Source organism: Castor canadensis, chromosome 12 (genome assembly GCF_047511655.1).
Source record: "Castor canadensis chromosome 12, mCasCan1.hap1v2, whole genome shotgun sequence".
Lineage (NCBI taxonomy): Eukaryota > Metazoa > Chordata > Mammalia > Rodentia > Castoridae > Castor > Castor canadensis.
The window spans coordinates 76590482-76607734 of NC_133397.1; the positions used below are offsets into that span (position 1 = coordinate 76590482).

General features: G+C 43.2%; 1 protein-coding gene and 1 non-coding gene across 2 annotated transcripts; both read right to left on the reverse strand.

Annotated features, from left to right (window-relative positions):
• Positions 1 to 655: 655 nt before the first annotated feature.
• Positions 656 to 759, reverse strand: LOC141415175 (U6 spliceosomal RNA). The gene has a single exon (XR_012440189.1). It is a non-coding gene; the product is annotated as a U6 spliceosomal RNA (small nuclear RNA).
• An 11-nt stretch (positions 760 to 770) lies between these two features.
• On the reverse strand, positions 771 to 4943 carry Fabp1 (fatty acid binding protein 1). Its single transcript, XM_020185687.2, has 4 exons — positions 4786 to 4943; positions 3125 to 3297; positions 1729 to 1821; positions 771 to 890 (listed from the first exon to the last, which is right to left on the reverse strand). Exons 1-4 carry the CDS (start codon positions 4850 to 4852, stop codon positions 840 to 842), a joined length of 384 nt encoding a protein of 127 aa, XP_020041276.2. The 5' UTR covers positions 4853 to 4943; the 3' UTR covers positions 771 to 839.
• Positions 4944 to 17253: the final 12310 nt, after the last annotated feature.

Below are 17253 nucleotides of genomic sequence, written 5' to 3' on the forward strand. Positions count from 1 at the left end.
TTAACTCATAATAAGCACTTAATGGTCTGGTACAAAGTAGTGTCTACAGGACTCCTTCCCTTTCCTACTTCTGCCTCTCCCACCTGAGCTACTTCTGTCCAATTCTGGAACCCCTCACTCATCCCCTCCCATAGGAGAAAAAGTTGTTTGAGGTCAGTCAGTGCCTGACCTTTTGTGCCTATCCACTGGTTGGGTGGGTCACTATGGCTGGGCTCATTGGTATAGTTCTCCTTTGTCTGCTCAGTGTTTCTGCACCCTGTGCCTATGGGGAGCCACCCTCAAGAAGAGCCCACTGCACACCTTCCTGCTCTAGCTCCTTGTCTGTATGGCTGACTAAAAAAGGACATGCCAGAGCCACTCTACAGATGCCACACTTGGCGTTCTGTCAGGGACACCTGAGTAGACAGTCTGAGTCCTGTATTCAAGGTGAGAATTGCCCTTCAGATCTTACCTGGCAAGGTTATAATTAAAAAAGCATAGGTGATCACTGCTCATTGAAACTAACAGCAGGGTTGAGGATATGGCTCTGTGGCAGAGTGCATGCATGCCTAGCATGTGTGAGGCCTGGGTTCCATCTCCAGCACCCCCCCCCCAAAGAAATTGGAATGAATGTCACCATCAATGAGAAACTATCAAGAGTAAAACATTTTTTTAAAAAAATATGGAATGCTTCACAAATTTGTTTTTCATCCTTGCCCAGGGGCCATGCTAATCTCTGTATTTTTCCAATTTCAGTATATGTGCAGCTGAAGTGAGCACAAGAAAAGACATTTTTTAAAACAAAGTTCACTTTATTACATTAATTTTATGCAGTAAAAGAATATGAGATGCAGAGTTGTCTAAACTCTCTTGCTGATTCTCTTGAAGACAATGTCTCCCAGTGTCATGGTCTGAAAGCCAGAAAAGAAATCATGAAATGTTCACCTGATATTAAATTGTAAAAAACTAATTTAGTCCCCCAAATAGCCTCAAATATGCTAAGATATGAAACAACTCAAAGAGTCCCATTTCTTATAGGACCAGAAGAAGGGTTGACATTTTTTCCTAAAATCTTATGTAAGGTCTTTGTCACTTGGAGTTGTCCTGCCATTTGCTGAATTCTTTTCTGTACCAATGGTTGTTATAGCAAGAGCATCTAATCTAGACCAATTCAATACAATTTCTCAAAAATTCATTGACCAACAATGAAGAAGCCTAACCTTTGGCCAAACAAAGCCCTCCTTGTGTGGGGGTACTACATGGATGGGAAGGGCTGCTGAGGCCCACAGGAGGGACTCTCTGCAGACTGACTGGATTTCTGTGGCCATCTCTGGATTGAATGGGCTTCTGTCCTCTAATCTGAATATGAGGCTTTTGGCTACATCCTAGTATCAAGAAAAGGGGAATTGTGGCTTCTACACAACGTGTGCCTTTCTGTTTCTTTGCCCACCAAGCTCCTCTTACTTGATTGCTGGAGGAGAGGAGACAGGGAGTAGGCAAGGAGGCAAAATGGAAGGGTGCTGGGAGTGTCTGATTGACTCACAAAGTGGCACAATGCACAGGGGAGGTTGGTAGTACCAGATAGGGTCATTGCCAGCTCATGTGGAGCTTTGGTGAATTAGAAAAGGGAACCCCTTCCTCAAGATACTGTGGAAAAAAACATCCTGATATCTGGACTGATCCTCATCCTTCACTTCTTCTCTCCCCTCAAGCACTTGGAGCCATAAGCTTGGCAGAGTGCCAACTTACATTGATGAGTGTGTCACCATTGAGTTCAGTCACAGACTTGATGTTTTTTAAAGTTGTCACCAGTTTGTTTTCACCTTCCTGTTTAACCACTGCCTACAAGGAACAGAGAGATGCCATGTGAAGAGGAGTCTGGGATGGGAACAAGATCCTTGCTAATAAGGTTAGATACCCCACATGGTCTCTGCTGGCAACAGCCATAATGCTCCTGTCCCTGTACTCTTAGTGCCCCAATTCTCTGGCTCTAAGCAGAGGTGAAGTACATCTAAGAATGGAAGAAAATGCCAGGGCTTCTTTGGTTAGAATTTGAATTTATGATATGTGATCTAGAAATGAGCATGTGAGAGGTTCCTAAGACAAATGCTAAAATAAAATCAAGTAAAATCCCAATTCTCCAAGCTAATGGAGGGAGGCAATAGTAAAATCCAAAACGCTGGCTAGTTGACAGGACGCGCAGTTTGCTTTGGTGTGTATTTGTCCTTCCAGGACATTAATCTTTCCTATTGTGATCTTTCTTCTCAGCCTTAGACATCTAGACATAGAAACCCAACCAGGGCTGTGTGTGGTGATGCATGCCTATAACCCCATCACTTATGAGGCTGAAGTACGAAAATAGCAAGTACCAGGCCAGCCTGGGCTACATAACGAGACACTGTCTCAAAAATAAACAAACAAAACTCAACCAGGGGCAGAAGACAAGGGCCAAGGTTAAAAAAAAGGCCCATGATAAAACCCATGATGGCTTGCCATCTTCTGAAATTTATCTTGACCTGTAATATGATATCTTGAGCAATAAAGAGCAATCAGAAAAGGTAAAGAGACAAATATGCTGAGCCCAAAGCATGAAGTCATCTGGGGCCAGGAGCAGAGAAGACAGCTGCTTAGTGGTGTTGCCTACACTGAGGTGTGTGGTGTCTCATAGGGAAAAGATGGGTACTCACAGCACCTCTCCCTTTCATCACCTGCTGACCACTTACATGGCCCACAGCCCAGCTCTCCCTGCACACCTGGAATCACAGCCCAGTGCAGGTAAAGATGCCCTGGCTTGGGTACTGTTTTCCCTGGCCTTTACTTGCCTCATTGCTGGGCCCTCCTTGGACTCTGAGAGCCAGGAGCACTAGATATGGGAGATCCTGAGACTTAAAATCCTGCTCTGTGCCTGGTTTTCCCCACCTCCTCTACATGGGAGAGTTTGGGCTTGGAGGCTGGAGCACCCTAGAACTTCCCTGGGAAAATGACAACAGCTTCCCTAAGAGTTCTCTGTTTCTTTCACCTGAGAGGTGGGTTCCAGATGAGGTATCTATGAGGGAAATTGTGAGGCATGAACTTTGGGTCAGGAAGACCCTAGGCTAGGTTCTAGGGGAAGTTCTGAAGCAAAGAGTAGATGGGCACCACCTACCTTGATTTTCTCCCCAGTCATGGAATCCAGCTCACACTCCTCCCCCAAGGTGAACTCGTTCTGGATCACTTTGGTCCCTGTGGTGATGGTGAGCTTAAAATGCTTCCCATTCTGCACAATTTCTGATACGCTCTTGAGGTCCTTCCCCTTCTGGATGAGGTCATCAGGTACACCTGGTAGAAACTTATGAGATTTAGAGACAGCAGGGATGGGGGTTGCACTGGCCAAGTAAACAAGAGAATCTGTGTCATGGAGGGGCATAGGAGGGCACTGTGTCTCCCCAGAGGTCACGCTTTCTGTGGTAAGAACTTTGACCTTTGAAAAGGAAGGTCAGTGGCCTGGCCTGCCACTGTCTGGCCAGTTAGCTTTTGAAAAGGCCCTGAAGAACCTTTCCTCTTGTCTCCCTGCTTCTTGCTCACTCACCTTCTTCCTTCCTTAATGGCTTTTCTCATGGAGTATAAGCATTTCATTCTTCATACTAGAAGGACTAGAGCACTTATTTTCCAAATCAAGTCACCCCTGCAGGATGGGTTTGCTGGTAATAATTTGACCAGGATACCACGCACAAAACAAGCTCATCAGGCAAATCTGTGCTTCCCTCTCCCTGTGAGTACATCTGGGGAAAGATGGACTGGAAATTCCTTGTCTCGAAGCAGGGCTTTACCAATTGCAGAACACCTCTGTGCTTTTGTATGAGCAGAGGTTCATGGAAACCTCATGCACTGACAGCAGGAATGGAGGGTCCTGTTGTACAGGTAAAGGATGTGAGACACAGAAGTAGTGTGATTTGCCTACAGAAGAAGTTTGGAGTGCTCAGGTGGCCCTGAAGGGCCTCCTTTCCCTGTCCTTCCTGTTTTCCTTTCCCTTCTTCCTCTAGGCACCCTCCTTTATCATTCTGTACCCTCTGCTAATGGAGTTTTTCTCCCTAAAACACACTCCCCTTCCCAAAGCCCTAGTGGGCACCTGCTTATCTTCCAAGGCTCAGCCTTTGCCACTACTGAGCCTTCACATCTTTCCTCCACAACCTCCGCAGCACCACACTCTACTGTGCCCTAGGAGACATGGGGGGGGTTGAAGTGGAATTCACAGAGAACGGTGCCTGCTTCCAATACCAACTCAAACACTTCCTACCATGTGATCTTGGTCACAACAACTCAACCTTTCTCAGGCTCAGTCGCCTCAACTACAAAATGGGAAAATGGTACTTAACACAGTGTCTTGGTGAGATCTAAATGGGGCATTACTTACCAAGTGGCTGCCACAAAGTCGTACATGTTAGGGGTACTTTGTTACGTTTATTTCTTCTGTCTCTAAACTATGACCTTGAAAATGGAACTCATATTTATCTGTCTCCCTGGTATCATGGTCCTTGATATATAGTTGATCTTGACTCAGTGTTTGCTAGAAGAATGCATGCATGCATGCATGCTTGCAGGAATGAACAGGGTAATTCCAGCAGACATGGACTTCAATCCAGATCAGGTCCAAGATCAGTGCTATTTCCACTGTCTCTGGAGTGGCCTTGTCAAGTAATAGCATAAATGACAGAAGACCACTAAAGTCAGTAAAATGTGCCCTACTTCAGTTACAGCCTGAACCTCTCCTCCCATCTCAAAATCAGACCTGGAATGGTCTCGGCCAGTAGTGAGGCCAGCACTCACCGATTGCCTTCATAAAGGGCTCAAAGTTTTCCTGGGTCTGCAGCTGGTACTTGCCAGAAAAGCTCATGGTGGCAATGCAGCTCCCTTTCCACAGCTGACCCACAGTTCTGCTGGCTGGGCTGCCCACTGTTGGCTGTTTTATAGGGGGCTACCTCCCAGTTTAATATTGGGCATAGGTCAGTAGCTGTCGATTTCCTTATGGCCAGGTTCAAACATTAACTCCTGAGAGCAATGGTCAGTGATAAAAACTAGATGGGCATGGCAGAGGTTTGCTTTATTTAATTCAGCAAACATTAGTAAATGCCAATCAAGTGCAAAGCTCTAGGGCCCTGTGGCCTTTAAGGTGTCTCCCCACCCCTCAGGATGTAAGTGTGAATGAATGAAAAGAATATACATGAACACTGCACACACGTGTGTATATATGTGCATATGTATATATGGGTGTATATATGTAGGTGTGCATAGTACGTGTATGCACATGTACATATATATGTTTATGTAGTGTATTACACGCACATACAGGTTTGTGTATGTGTGCACACATGCTTGTGTACATTATATATTATGTATATGAGCACTGTGTATATATTTATGCATATGTATGTATACATATATGTATGTGTACATATATGTATAAGCACATTTGTGCATGAATATGTGTAATGCACACAGAGAAATACCTTTGAACTCAAATCCTTAGCTTATTTACATAGCCTTGGGATTGTTTCCCAACCTTATTATCATTGCATAAACTTAACTTTTACACACTTGTCATCAGTCATTACTGGCATTTTTATTCTGGGAATTCTTCCTTGATGATTATAGGCAATTGCACAGTCCAAACCAGTGTTAACCTGTGCTTCAAACCCTTTTGAAGTGCTAAAGCAGTGCATACTACAGGATAAGTGGAAAACATTTAAACCAGGTGTATGGAAAGTGCAATGCATTTTTCTTTGACAGGAACAAAGGAGGACAAAGCAGCATCTGCTACCTGACCTCATCCCTGCCTCCAAGGCAGGAACAAGGGACTTGGGTGATATGTGGGAAATTTGGCCTTGGAGAGCTCCCTGAGTGGTAGTGGCTTTGGGGAGGTGGCATGCAAGTGCTTCCAGAGGCCTCAGGATACTCTCATTTGTCATGTGATAGTACCCAGTGAATCCACATTCCCCCCACTTTTTGCCTCTGAGGCAGTTCTCAGAAAGAAACTTTTGACCCCCTATTTCTCTCCCTATTCTGTCTGGACTTTGGTATTGGCCCTTCACTCACATCCTTCTGACTCCTATTGTCCAGGGCTCATGGAGCCTAAGGTCTATCACTCCTCTAGGTAGAAGCCTCCAGTGGTGCCCAATGTTCCAGCAACCACAGGTCCTGGAGGGTCCTAGTGTCAACTGTCTTGGCCATCATGACTGCCTCCAATAGCACTTGCACTTTGCTATCATGGGTTGTAATTTTTGGCTTGGAATATGATTGTCATTGACTAAACGTCTAGCAGTATTGTTAGTCTTGCAAAACCAAAGCTCTAGTTTACCTTTCCACCCTCACGCCATCTCTCTTTGTAGGTCACAGTCACAGGGCAAGCTGAACATGTCAGGGGCATCCATGCTTCCATACGTATGTGCATGTCACTCCCTCTGCCTTTCTTTCCCTTCTTCAACCTTTTTCCTCCTCTGAATCCTCTGGGCTCCTAGAGCACTTTGTGATTCTTGCATGCTGACTCCTGCTGGGCTGGGATTGTTTCTGTATGTATTCTTTCTCACTGTACTTCTTCCTTGCTTTTCCCAATTTCTGGCACATAAGAGTATCTCAATCAGTGATGGGTCAGCAAATAAAAACTGTCCAAAGATAAGGAGACCATGGATCTTTTGGATAAGAGAAACTAAGAGATATGGAGTAGTCAGGTCAGCACACAGCCCTCTAATCACTGAATTATTGGAGTTGGAGGGAGAGAAAAAGAGAGAGGGAAACAGAGAGAGAGAGAGAGACAGAGACAGAGATACAGAGAGAGAACAGACTGACAGAGACACAGATTCTGTGCAAATGATTATGTATGTATGAAGTGTGTGTGTGTGTGTGTGTGTGTGTGTGTGTGTGTGTGTGTGTATCTCATAGAGTTGTGGCTTGGCCAAGAGTTCAGTGGGAGGGGATATGAACAGGGCTGGCAAAGTGTGAGCCCAGGCTGGAGAGCCCACTTCTTCTTCCTACCCTCTGTGTCTTCCTCTTTCCTCTGCAGTCCCATTCTGCCATTCCAGCTTGTGCCAGGCAGAAGGTGTGAGATTGCAGATGGAAGTGTGAGATTCTCTGTTCCTGGATAGTTCTTTCCCTGATTGGACATGCCTGTCCCTATTTCCAGCACAATCACCAAGAAGAATAAATGTTCAGCCTGCTCATGTGCCCAGCCGACTGTCCCCCTGCTCTGTACCCAGAAACTCTCTGGGCTGCAGGGGTTTGTGCTCTCAAAACCTGGCAAACCTCAGGTTCTGGGCAGGAGGCAGGGAAAATGAGTGGATGAGAGCTCATGCCAGGGGCATGGGTGCCCCAAGAAGACCAGCATGAGTAGCTCAGGCTAAACAGCTGCACACACCCTCAGCAAGCCCCATACTCCAGAACCTCCAGAGTTCACATCTGCTGATCTGGCAAAGCACTTCAGAAGTCCTCTCCTCCACTGGTGTGCCCAGTGCCAGGGCCTTCTGTGGGATCCCTGATAGGTGAAGTGTGTACCTTGCCATGGGGAGGCCATCTGCCATGGGGAGAGCTGAGATACTAATTGAGTATGCTGTCATGTGGAGCCTGATACCAGCACAGAGGGCACTCTGCTCAACCCTCCCCACTCTGCCCTCTCCTGACAGTGCTGGAGACACAATGTACTTCGTAAGCCATGAGTCAGATTAGGGTTGTTCCTGAATATGGTTGTATGCTGAGAACTCATGGTAATTTGGCAATTTATAGGTACCATAACCACCTGAGCATAGGAACAAGAATGGGCAAAGTGGCTCAAAGGATGATGACCCTTTGAACAGTGCCCTTTCATCTTGTCCTGAGCCTTAAATGTGTATTTTTTTTTAATGGTATAAGGGTTGAACTTAGGGCCTTGTACTTGCTAGGCAGACACCATACCACTTGAGCCACTTTGTCAGCTCTTTCAGCTTTGGTTGTTTTTATTTTATTTTATTTATGTATTTATTTAGTGTAGGACTGGGGTATAAATTTAGGGCTTCACACTTGCAAAGCAGGTGATCTACCCCTTTTTTTTTTTTATTCATATGTGCATACAAGGCTTGGTTTATTTCTCCCCCCTGCCCCCACCCCCTCCCTTACCACCCACTCCACCCCCTCCCGCTCCCCCCCTCAATACCCAGCAGAAACTATTTTGCCCTTATCTCTAATTTTGTTGTAGAGAGAGTATAAGCAATAATAGGAAGGAACAAGGGGTTTTGCTGGTTGAGATAAAGATAGTTATACAGGGCATTGACTCACATTGATTTCCTGTGCGTGGGTGTTACCTTCTAGGTTAATTCTTTTTGATCTAACCTTTTCTCTTGAGCCACACCTCCATTCCATTTTGGTCTGGTTATTTTGGAGATGGGGTCTCATAAACTATTTGCCCAGGCTGGCCTGGAGCCATCATCCTCCCAACTTGAGCCTTCCAAGTAGCTAGGATTATAGGCATGAATCATTGGTGCCTGACCACTTTGGTTATTTTTTGAGATAGGGTCTTACTTTATACCCAGGCTGGCCTAGACTGTGATTCTCCTATTTATGCTTCCCCACATAACTGGGATGACAGGCACATGCTGCTGTGCCCAGACATTGGTTGAGATGGGAGTCTCATGTCTGATGCACTTTTTGTACAGGTTGGCCTCTATCTCCTGAGTAGCTAGGATTACAATAATGAGTCAACGTGCACAACCTAAATATGTATCTTTTAATGTAACCTATTGTTTTAAAACAGCCAATTTAGAGCCTGATTTCTAAGTGGGACAACTTATTGTTTCATTTTTCTATATATAAGGAAGTGAAAAATCCATTATGTTGAGAAGTGGTATGAAATTCCTCTGGGAGAGGGTGTGTGTGTGTGTGTGTGTGTGTGTGTGTGTGTGTGTGTGTGTAGTGTCTGTGTATCTGTGTAAATGAGTGGATAAGCTACTTAGGAGAAAAAGATGTTTGAGACCCCAACTGGTCCATCAATAAGCTAAACTGGAGAAGTCAAGGGCTGCCCCATTGCACAGGAGGCCAGGAGAAGACAGTGTGTCTTTCTCTCTGGGGAGAAGGGAGAGGAGAGGAGCCAGTGAGAGGTTTTGGGGCAAAGGGCCTCTAAGACATCCCCAGTGGCCACAAGGTAAGGATTTTTGGAAGGCTAGTGTTGAATTTGCAACCACTTGTTTGCCACAAAGTGAATTCCCATCCACTTTTCTTTATTCTTTTCACTACTACCTTAAAAGCTTCAGTAAGCTGTAGTATACCAATCATTGTGTGTGCAGGTGGAAGGTGATGAAAGGGTGAATTTTATTTTTGGGTTGATGTAATGGAGCTGACACAGTTTACCCAGAAGCAGTGCCAGGAAACAGTGTCTATGGGGATGCCTTCTCCTTAGGGGTTCCCAGAAATCTTAGGGAAGACCTTGGGGGAATTAATTTAATTTTATTTAGATCCCAGAGTACTTGTGATTCCACATGACATCAGGGTTATGTATGCTGAAGTCTGGATTACAGTTAGCTTATGTTTGTCTGATGACTATGTAGTTGTTGAGTCCAGGGCTAAATTCAAGATCATACCCAAGACCACATCCATCCTCTCCTCACCTACCACCTACCTAAAGAACTCTTCCAACATTTGTCTGGGGGCAAATCAGTGCAATTCAGTGGTTGAATGCTAGCCTAGCATGTACAAGGTCCTGGGTTTGAGCCCTAGCATGGAAGAGAGGAAGAAAGAAGGAAAAATGGAAGGAAGGGAGGGAGGGAGGGAAGGAGGAAGGAAGGAAGGAAGGGAAAGAAAGATAAGGGTAGGGGAAGAAGGAAGGAAGAAGGGAGGGAGGGAGTGGAAGGGAGGAGGGGATAGGAAGGGAAGAGGAAGGGAAGGAAAGACAAGGGAAAGAGAAAAAAGGAAGAAAAGAAAGAAGGAGGGAAGGAAGGAAGGAAGGAAGAAAGGAAGGAAGGAAGGAAGAAAGGAAGGAAGGAAGGAAGAAAGGAAGGAAGGAAGGGGAAGCTGGGAAGATTAGATGTTTTGCAGCCTAAAACGAATGAAACAATCCTTAAGGTAAACAAGAGCGCTAGAGTCATTACCGCCCCACTCCTATCCCATCTATCAAGTGCTTAGTTTGGGAGGGTCCACTGGCACCACCCATGCTGTCTCATGCACCTGTCACACATCCGTACTCAAATAAAAGGCATACCTGTCATATAAATCTCACATCTGGACCCTCTTCCCTTGATCACAGATTTCAAATGGCATACCAACAGTGGTATGTGGGGTTTATGGCATGGAATGGAAAGAAGGGGCATGAAAGTTTCTCCATGGAGCAAGTCAACATCAATCTCAGAGGTCTCTGGAGAAGCCTGGGTCAGGGGCAACTTTTCTGATATCTGAGAAAGAGCAGGATGCTTGAACAAACTTCCTGCAAACCCTCTGCCTGCCCTGACCTCCTGCCTACCCTGCCCAGGCAGCACCTGCACATTGGAACAGCAGTGGAGAGTGCATCAGTGACTGACTCAGAGGCTGGTCAAGGACTTGGCTCAGGAGGCAAGTGGACCGCCCGACAGACAAAGAAGTAGGTAGACTGAGGAATGCCAGGTGAGGATGCTCCTCTCTCTGTCCCCAGATCCTAGATATGGTCATTTCATAGGCAAACCCAATTGCTTCCTTGTGTCCAGATTTTGAGTATATGAGTTTTGAGGCTTCAGAGATTAGTAGCCATTTCAAAAAATTAGCACTTGTGAGTAGTTTTCCATAAAATTCAGCAAGTGTGATGACATCTTCCACCCACGAACTAAGCAAACACAAGAAGAGATAAGCTTAATTGTAATGACAAAGTTCAAGAAAAATAAAAAAATTCTGACTCAATGGGCACACCTTTGGATTTTGATCAACCCAAAGACTTCTAGCCTCTCTCTATTTACCTCTAGACATTCCTTCTCTTCACATGGCCTATGCAGATGGGCAGTGTGGAGACACAGGAGAGGAGGGGAAAGGAAAAGGCAGACACTTCTTGGCAACCAGACTGTGGCAGGCATTCATTTTAGAGCAGGCACTCTGTACTGTATCTAACCCCAGAGTACCTGCAGTGCCAGCTTGCTCATTTCCTGGGTATTTGGGACACAGAAGGTACCTGAATGCACATATTTCCCTAGACCTTCCCTGGGGCAAGGACTTGGGTTTGGGCCCAGCTCTTCCTTATACCTACTTGTGATTCTGGAGCTTTTCTGGGCATTCACTTCCTTATCTCTGTTAAATGGTCTGATACTCTTTGCCTTGTGGAAAAAAAAAAAAAAGAGTTCCCATTCCTTCAAGAATGTGAAGCTCCTGTCAGAAGGGACCAGAAGAGAATTCCAATATGGCAGCTAGAGGTAGGAAGCAGAAAGCGACCCTCCTATAGTGAAAGCTTGGAGAGATGCTGGAGACACACTTTGCAGGCATAATCACTGAGAAAAGGCATAACTTTGACCCCTCCACATCTCCAGCCGGTGCAGAGAATCTCCACTTCATGTTAAACGGAGAAACGAGGAGGGCCCCCGGCGCCCATACGGCTTGGGAAGACGTGGACCAGGTGAGCTTCGCGGTACCGCGGTAGCCCCACAGACAAGCCTGGGCCAGAGCAGCATAGCCCCCTGGACAGACTGACCTCCACCCAGGGAAAAAAGAGAAACTGAGTAATAAGCAATAAGAACAGTTAAGACACGCTGGAAAGAGGGTGGGGCGCCCTGAGCGCTGAAGATTGGGGGAAGGGAATCCTTCCCAGGACTGTAAATAAACAAGCCAGGCAGGCCGGAGAGGCTCTGGCGGGAGCGGGGCGCACGCCCAGCAACCAGGAGCGGGGAAGCTTGTGAGAGGAGGGAAGACCCACTTCCCATGTGAACTGTAAACAAACATGGTGGCCGGCAAGAGCAGCAGCACCGCCCAGTAAGCAGGAGCAGGAAAGCTTCTGAAAGTGGCAGTGGGAGGAAAACTTCAGAGGAGAGGGGGGAAGACCCACCTCCCACATGAACTGTAAATAAACATGCAGGCCTGACAACGCGGGGCAGTGTCACCTTTCCCAGTGCTTGGAAAGGGGAAAGCCTGTAGCAGAGGCTCCTGCACAGGAGAACTCTGAGCAAACAAAGCCTGTGGGACCAGGTGAGCGCTAGCTCACCCCAGAGATCTGCATAAATAACGCCGCCAGCTACAGGCTGAGAGCAGAAGGCAGGCAAGCCACAGTTGCAGATACCACTCTCAGAACTGCCTCCAGACGCTTTTTTTTCTTTTTCTCCCTACCTTTGATGAGAGAACAACCGAATTACACCTGCAAGCCAAAAAACTTACTGAAACTGTATTGCATTTGAACTGGGGACACTTGGTGGGGCTTTTGTGTGTGTGTGTGTGTGTGTGTGTGTGTGTGTGTGAGAGTGTGTAGTTTTGTTCTACTTTATGCATCCCCTTTGATGAGACAACTACAGAACAACATCTGAGGCACCAACTCCAGGACTGGAAATTGAGACAGACACCCAAATTATTAAGACTGAAACTGCATTGCATATAAAATTGAAAGTTTTTTTTTTTAATTTTCTATTTTCCATTTTATTTTAATTCATTTTTATATATAGATGTTACTTTCATTTACTTTTTTTATTTTTTTATCTTTGATTTTCAATCCTCTCTCTGTCTCTCTAATGTCTGTTCAGCTTACTGTCGATTAGTACACTAACACTCCCTGTTTATACCTTTGAAACTCTCTTGTCTGATACCTTGTTCTGCTTTCTCCCTCTTGTCTGTATATTTGTTTTCCCCTTTTCTTTAACTTCTTGCTTTCCATCTCAGCTCACTCTTCCATTCTAAATATTACCATTGTTATTATTACAAGCTAGAAAATACTTAATTAAACACAGTACAGGGACAGTAACAACACCAAGGACAATGACAGGAAGACAGAAAAAACAGGGAAACCAGTTTCCCCACAGCAAAAAATTAGTACAGGAACCTGAGGGGAATGAAGAGAACAGAAGCTCAGATCCAGACTCCAACAAAATGAAGATAAACTATGCCAAAGGACCCAATGAAGCCCACAAGAATAATTTAAAAGAAGACATACTACAAGTACTCAATGAGAATTTTATAGAGATGATACTGGATAGGGTCAACCAAAATGTACAGGATACACTCAAGAAATTCCAAGACAATAAAAATAGAGAATTTGAAAAAGCAAAAGAAGAAATAAAGGAAACCATAGAAGCACTGTATAAACACCAAAGTGAAAGAAAGAACACAATGAATAAATGGATAAATGAACTCAGGACAAAAATAGACAACAATAAAGAAGAAAACTGCCAGGATATGGAAAACCTCAGAAAAAAGAATGAAACAGAACTGCAAAACAAAACGGAAGGCCAATCCAGCAGAACAGAACAAACAGAAGACAGAATCTCAGAACTTGAAGATGAAATGGTAATTAAAGGAAAAACTGAAGAACTATGAATTAAACAACTCAAGACCTGTGAAAAGAAAATGCAAGAACTCACTGACTCCATCAAAAGACCAAACTTGAGAATCATGGGCATCGAAGAAGGAGAAGAGGTGCAAGCGAAGGGAATGCGTAATATATTCAACAAAATAATAATGGAAAATTTCCCAAATCTAGAGAAAGATATTCCCATACAAATGCAAGAGGCCTCCAGGACACCAAACAGACCACATCAAAATAGAACTACTCCACGACATATCATCATTAAAACAACAAGTTCAGAAACTAAGGAAAGAATATTGAAGGCTGCAAGAGAGAAAAAACAAGTAACATACAAAGGTAAACCCATCAAAATCACAGCAGATTTCTCAACAGAAACATTAAAAGCAAGAAGAGCGTGGGGTGAGATCTTCCAGGCACTGAATGAAAATAACTTCAACCCCAGGATACTCTACCCAGCAAAGCTATCATTCAAAATAGATGGAGCAATAAAAGTCTTCCATGATAAGCAGAAACTAAAACAATATGTGACCACAAAGCCACCATTACAAAAGATTCTGCAAGGGATCCTGCACACAGAAAGTGACACCCAACTTAACCATGAAAAGGCAGGCAGCACCAAACCACAGGATAAGAAAAAGCAAGACAGTAGAGAGTAACATCAAGTTAGGTACACACAATCAAACCTTCAAACAACTAAGACAACTAAATGGCAGGAGTCACCACATACCTATCACTACTAACACTTAATGTTAATGGACTTAATTCACCCATCAAAAGACACCGTTTGAAAAAATGGATTAAAAAAGAAGATCCAACAATTTGTTGCTTACAGGAGACTCCTCTCACTGACAGAAATAAGCATATGCTTAGGATGAAAGGCTGAAAGAAGATTTACCAAGCCAATGGCCCCCGAAAACAAGCAGGAGTAGCAATACTTATCTCTGACAAAGTAGACTTCAAACCTACATTGATCAAATGAGATAAAGAAGGACATTCCATACTAATAAAAGGGGAAATAGACCAAAAGGAAATAATAATCATCAATCTGTACGCACCCAATGTCAACGCACCCAATTTCATCAAACATACCCTGAAAGACCCAAAAGCATATATATATGCCAACACAGTGGTTGTGGGAGACTTTAACACTCCATTATCATCAATAGATAGGTCATCCAAACAAAAACTCAATAAAGAAATCCAAGATCTAAAATATGCAATAGATCAAGTGGACCTAGTAGATGTCTACAGAACATTTCATCCAACCTCTACACAATATACATTCTTCTCAGCAGCCCATGGAACCTTCTCCAAAATAGATCATATCCTAGGGCACAAAGCAAGTCTCAGCAAATATAAGAAAATAGAAATTATACTGTGCGTACTATCTGATCACAATGCAGTAAAAGTAGAACTCAACAACAAAAGTAAAGACAAAAAACATGCAAACAGCTGGAAACTAAATAACTCATTACTTAATGAAGAATGGATCATCGATGCAATAAAAGAGGAAATTAAAAAGTTTCTGGAAGTCAATGAAAATGAAAACACAACCTACCGGAACCTATGGGACACAGCTAAGGCAGTCTTGAGAGGAAAGTTTATAGCCATGAGTGCATATATTAAAAAGATTGAAAGATCCCAAATCAATGACCTAATGATACATCTCAAACTCCTAGAAAAACAAGAACAAGCAAATCCCAAAACAAATAGAAGGAGAGAAATAATAAAAATAAGAGCTGAAATCAACGAAATAGAAACCAAAAAAACCATACAAAGAATTAATGAAACAAAAAGTTGGTTCTTTGAAAAAATAAACAAGATCGATAGACCCCTGGCAAACCTGACTAAAATGAGGAGAGAAAAAACCCAAATTAGTAGAATCAGGAATGCAAAAGGGGAGATAACAACAAACACCATGGAAGTCCAGGAAATCATCAGAGACTACTTTGAGAACCTATATTCAAATAAATTTGAAAATCTAAAAGAAATGGACAGATTTCTAGATACATATGATCATCCAAAACTGAACCAAGAGGAAATTAATCACCTGAATAGACCTATAACACAAAATGAAATTGAAGCAGCAATCAAGAGTCTCCCCAAAAAGAAAAGTCCAGGACCTGATGGATTCTCTGCTGAATTCTATCAGACCTTTAAAGAAGAACTGATACCAACCCTCCTTAAACTGTTCCATGAAATAGAAAGGGAAGGAAAACTGCCAAACACATTTTATGAAGCCACTATTACACTTATCCCAAAACCAGGCAAAGACACCTCCAAAAAGGAGAACTATAGGCCAATCTCCTTAATGAACATTGATGCAAAAATCCTCAACAAAATAATGGCAAATCGAATTCAGCAACACATCAAAAAGATTATTCACCACGACCAGGTAGGCTTCATCCCAGGGATGCAGGGGTGGTTCAACATACGAAAATCAATAAACGTAATAAACCACATTAACAGAAGCAAAGAAAAAACCACTTGATCATCTCAATAGATGCAGAAAAAGCCTTTGATAAGATCCAACATCATTTCATGATAAAAGCTCTAAGAAAACTAGGAATAGAAGGAAAGTTCCTCAACATTATAAAAGCTATATATGACAAACCTACAGCCAGCATTATACTTAACGGAGAAAAATTAAAACCATTCCCTCTAAAATCAGGAACCAGACAAGGATGCCCACTATCTCCACTCCTATTCAACATAGTACTGGAATTCCTAGCCAGAGCAATTAGGCAAGAAGAAGGAATAAAAGGAATACAAATAGGTAAAGAAACTGTCAAAATATCCCTGTTTGCAGACGACATGATCCTATACCTTAAAGACCCAAAAAACTCTACTCAGAAGCTTCTAGACATCATCAATAGCTATAGCAAAGTAGCAGGATATAAAATCAACATAGAAAAATCATTAGCATTTCTATACACTAACAATGAGCAAACGGAAAAAGAATGTATGAAAACAATTCCATTTACAATAGCCTCAAAAAAAATCAAATACCTAGGTGTAAACCTAACAAAAGATGTGAATGACCTCTGCAAGGAAAACTATACATTTCTGAAGAAAGAGATTGAGGAAGACTATAGAAAGTGGAGAGATCTCCCATGCTCATGGATTGGTAGAATCAACATAGTAAAAATGTCGATACTCCCAAAAGTAATCTACATGTTTAATGCAATTCCCATCAAAATTCCAATGACATTCATTAAAGAGATTGAAAAATCTACTGTGAAATTTATATGGAAACACAAGAGGCCACGAATAGCCAAGGCAATACTCAGTCAAAAGAACAATGCAGGAGGTATCACAATACCTGACTTCAAACTATATTACAAAGCAATAACAATAAAAACAGCATGGTACTGGCACAAAAACAGACATGAAGACCAGTGGAACAGAATAGAGGATCCAGATATGAAGCCACACAACTATGAGCAACTTATCTTTGACAAAGGAGCTAAAAATATACGATGGAGAAATAGCAGCCTCTTCAACAAAAACTGCTGGGAAAACTGGTTAGCAGTCTGCAAAAAACTGAAACTAGATCCATGTATATCACCCTATACCAAGATTAACTCAAAATGGATCAAGGATCTTAATATCAGACCCCAAACTCTTAAGTTGATACAAGAAAGAGTAGAAAATACTCTGGAGTTAGTAGGTATAGGTAAGAACTTTCTCAATGAAACCCCCGCAGCACAGCAACTAAGAGATAGCATAGATAAATGGGACCTCATAAAATTAAAAAGCTTCTGTTCATCAAAAGAAATGGTCTCTAAACTGAAGAGAACACCCACAGAGTGGGAGAA

What these genes read in the sequence shown, in the direction of transcription:
- Fabp1 (XM_020185687.2), bottom strand. Translation starts at nt 4,852, where the DNA reads ATGAGCTTTTCTGGCAAGTACCAGCTGCAGACCCAGGAAAACTTTGAG. An exon ending in TGACTGGGGAGAAAATCAAG is followed by an intron (nt 1,822 to 3,124) that starts GTAGGTGGTGCC and finishes TGTTCCTTGTAG; the next exon opens with GCAGTGGTTAAACAGGAAGG. An exon ending in ATGGTGACACACTCATCAAT is followed by an intron (nt 891 to 1,728) that starts GTAAGTTGGCAC and finishes TCTGGCTTTCAG; the next exon opens with ACCATGACACTGGGAGACAT.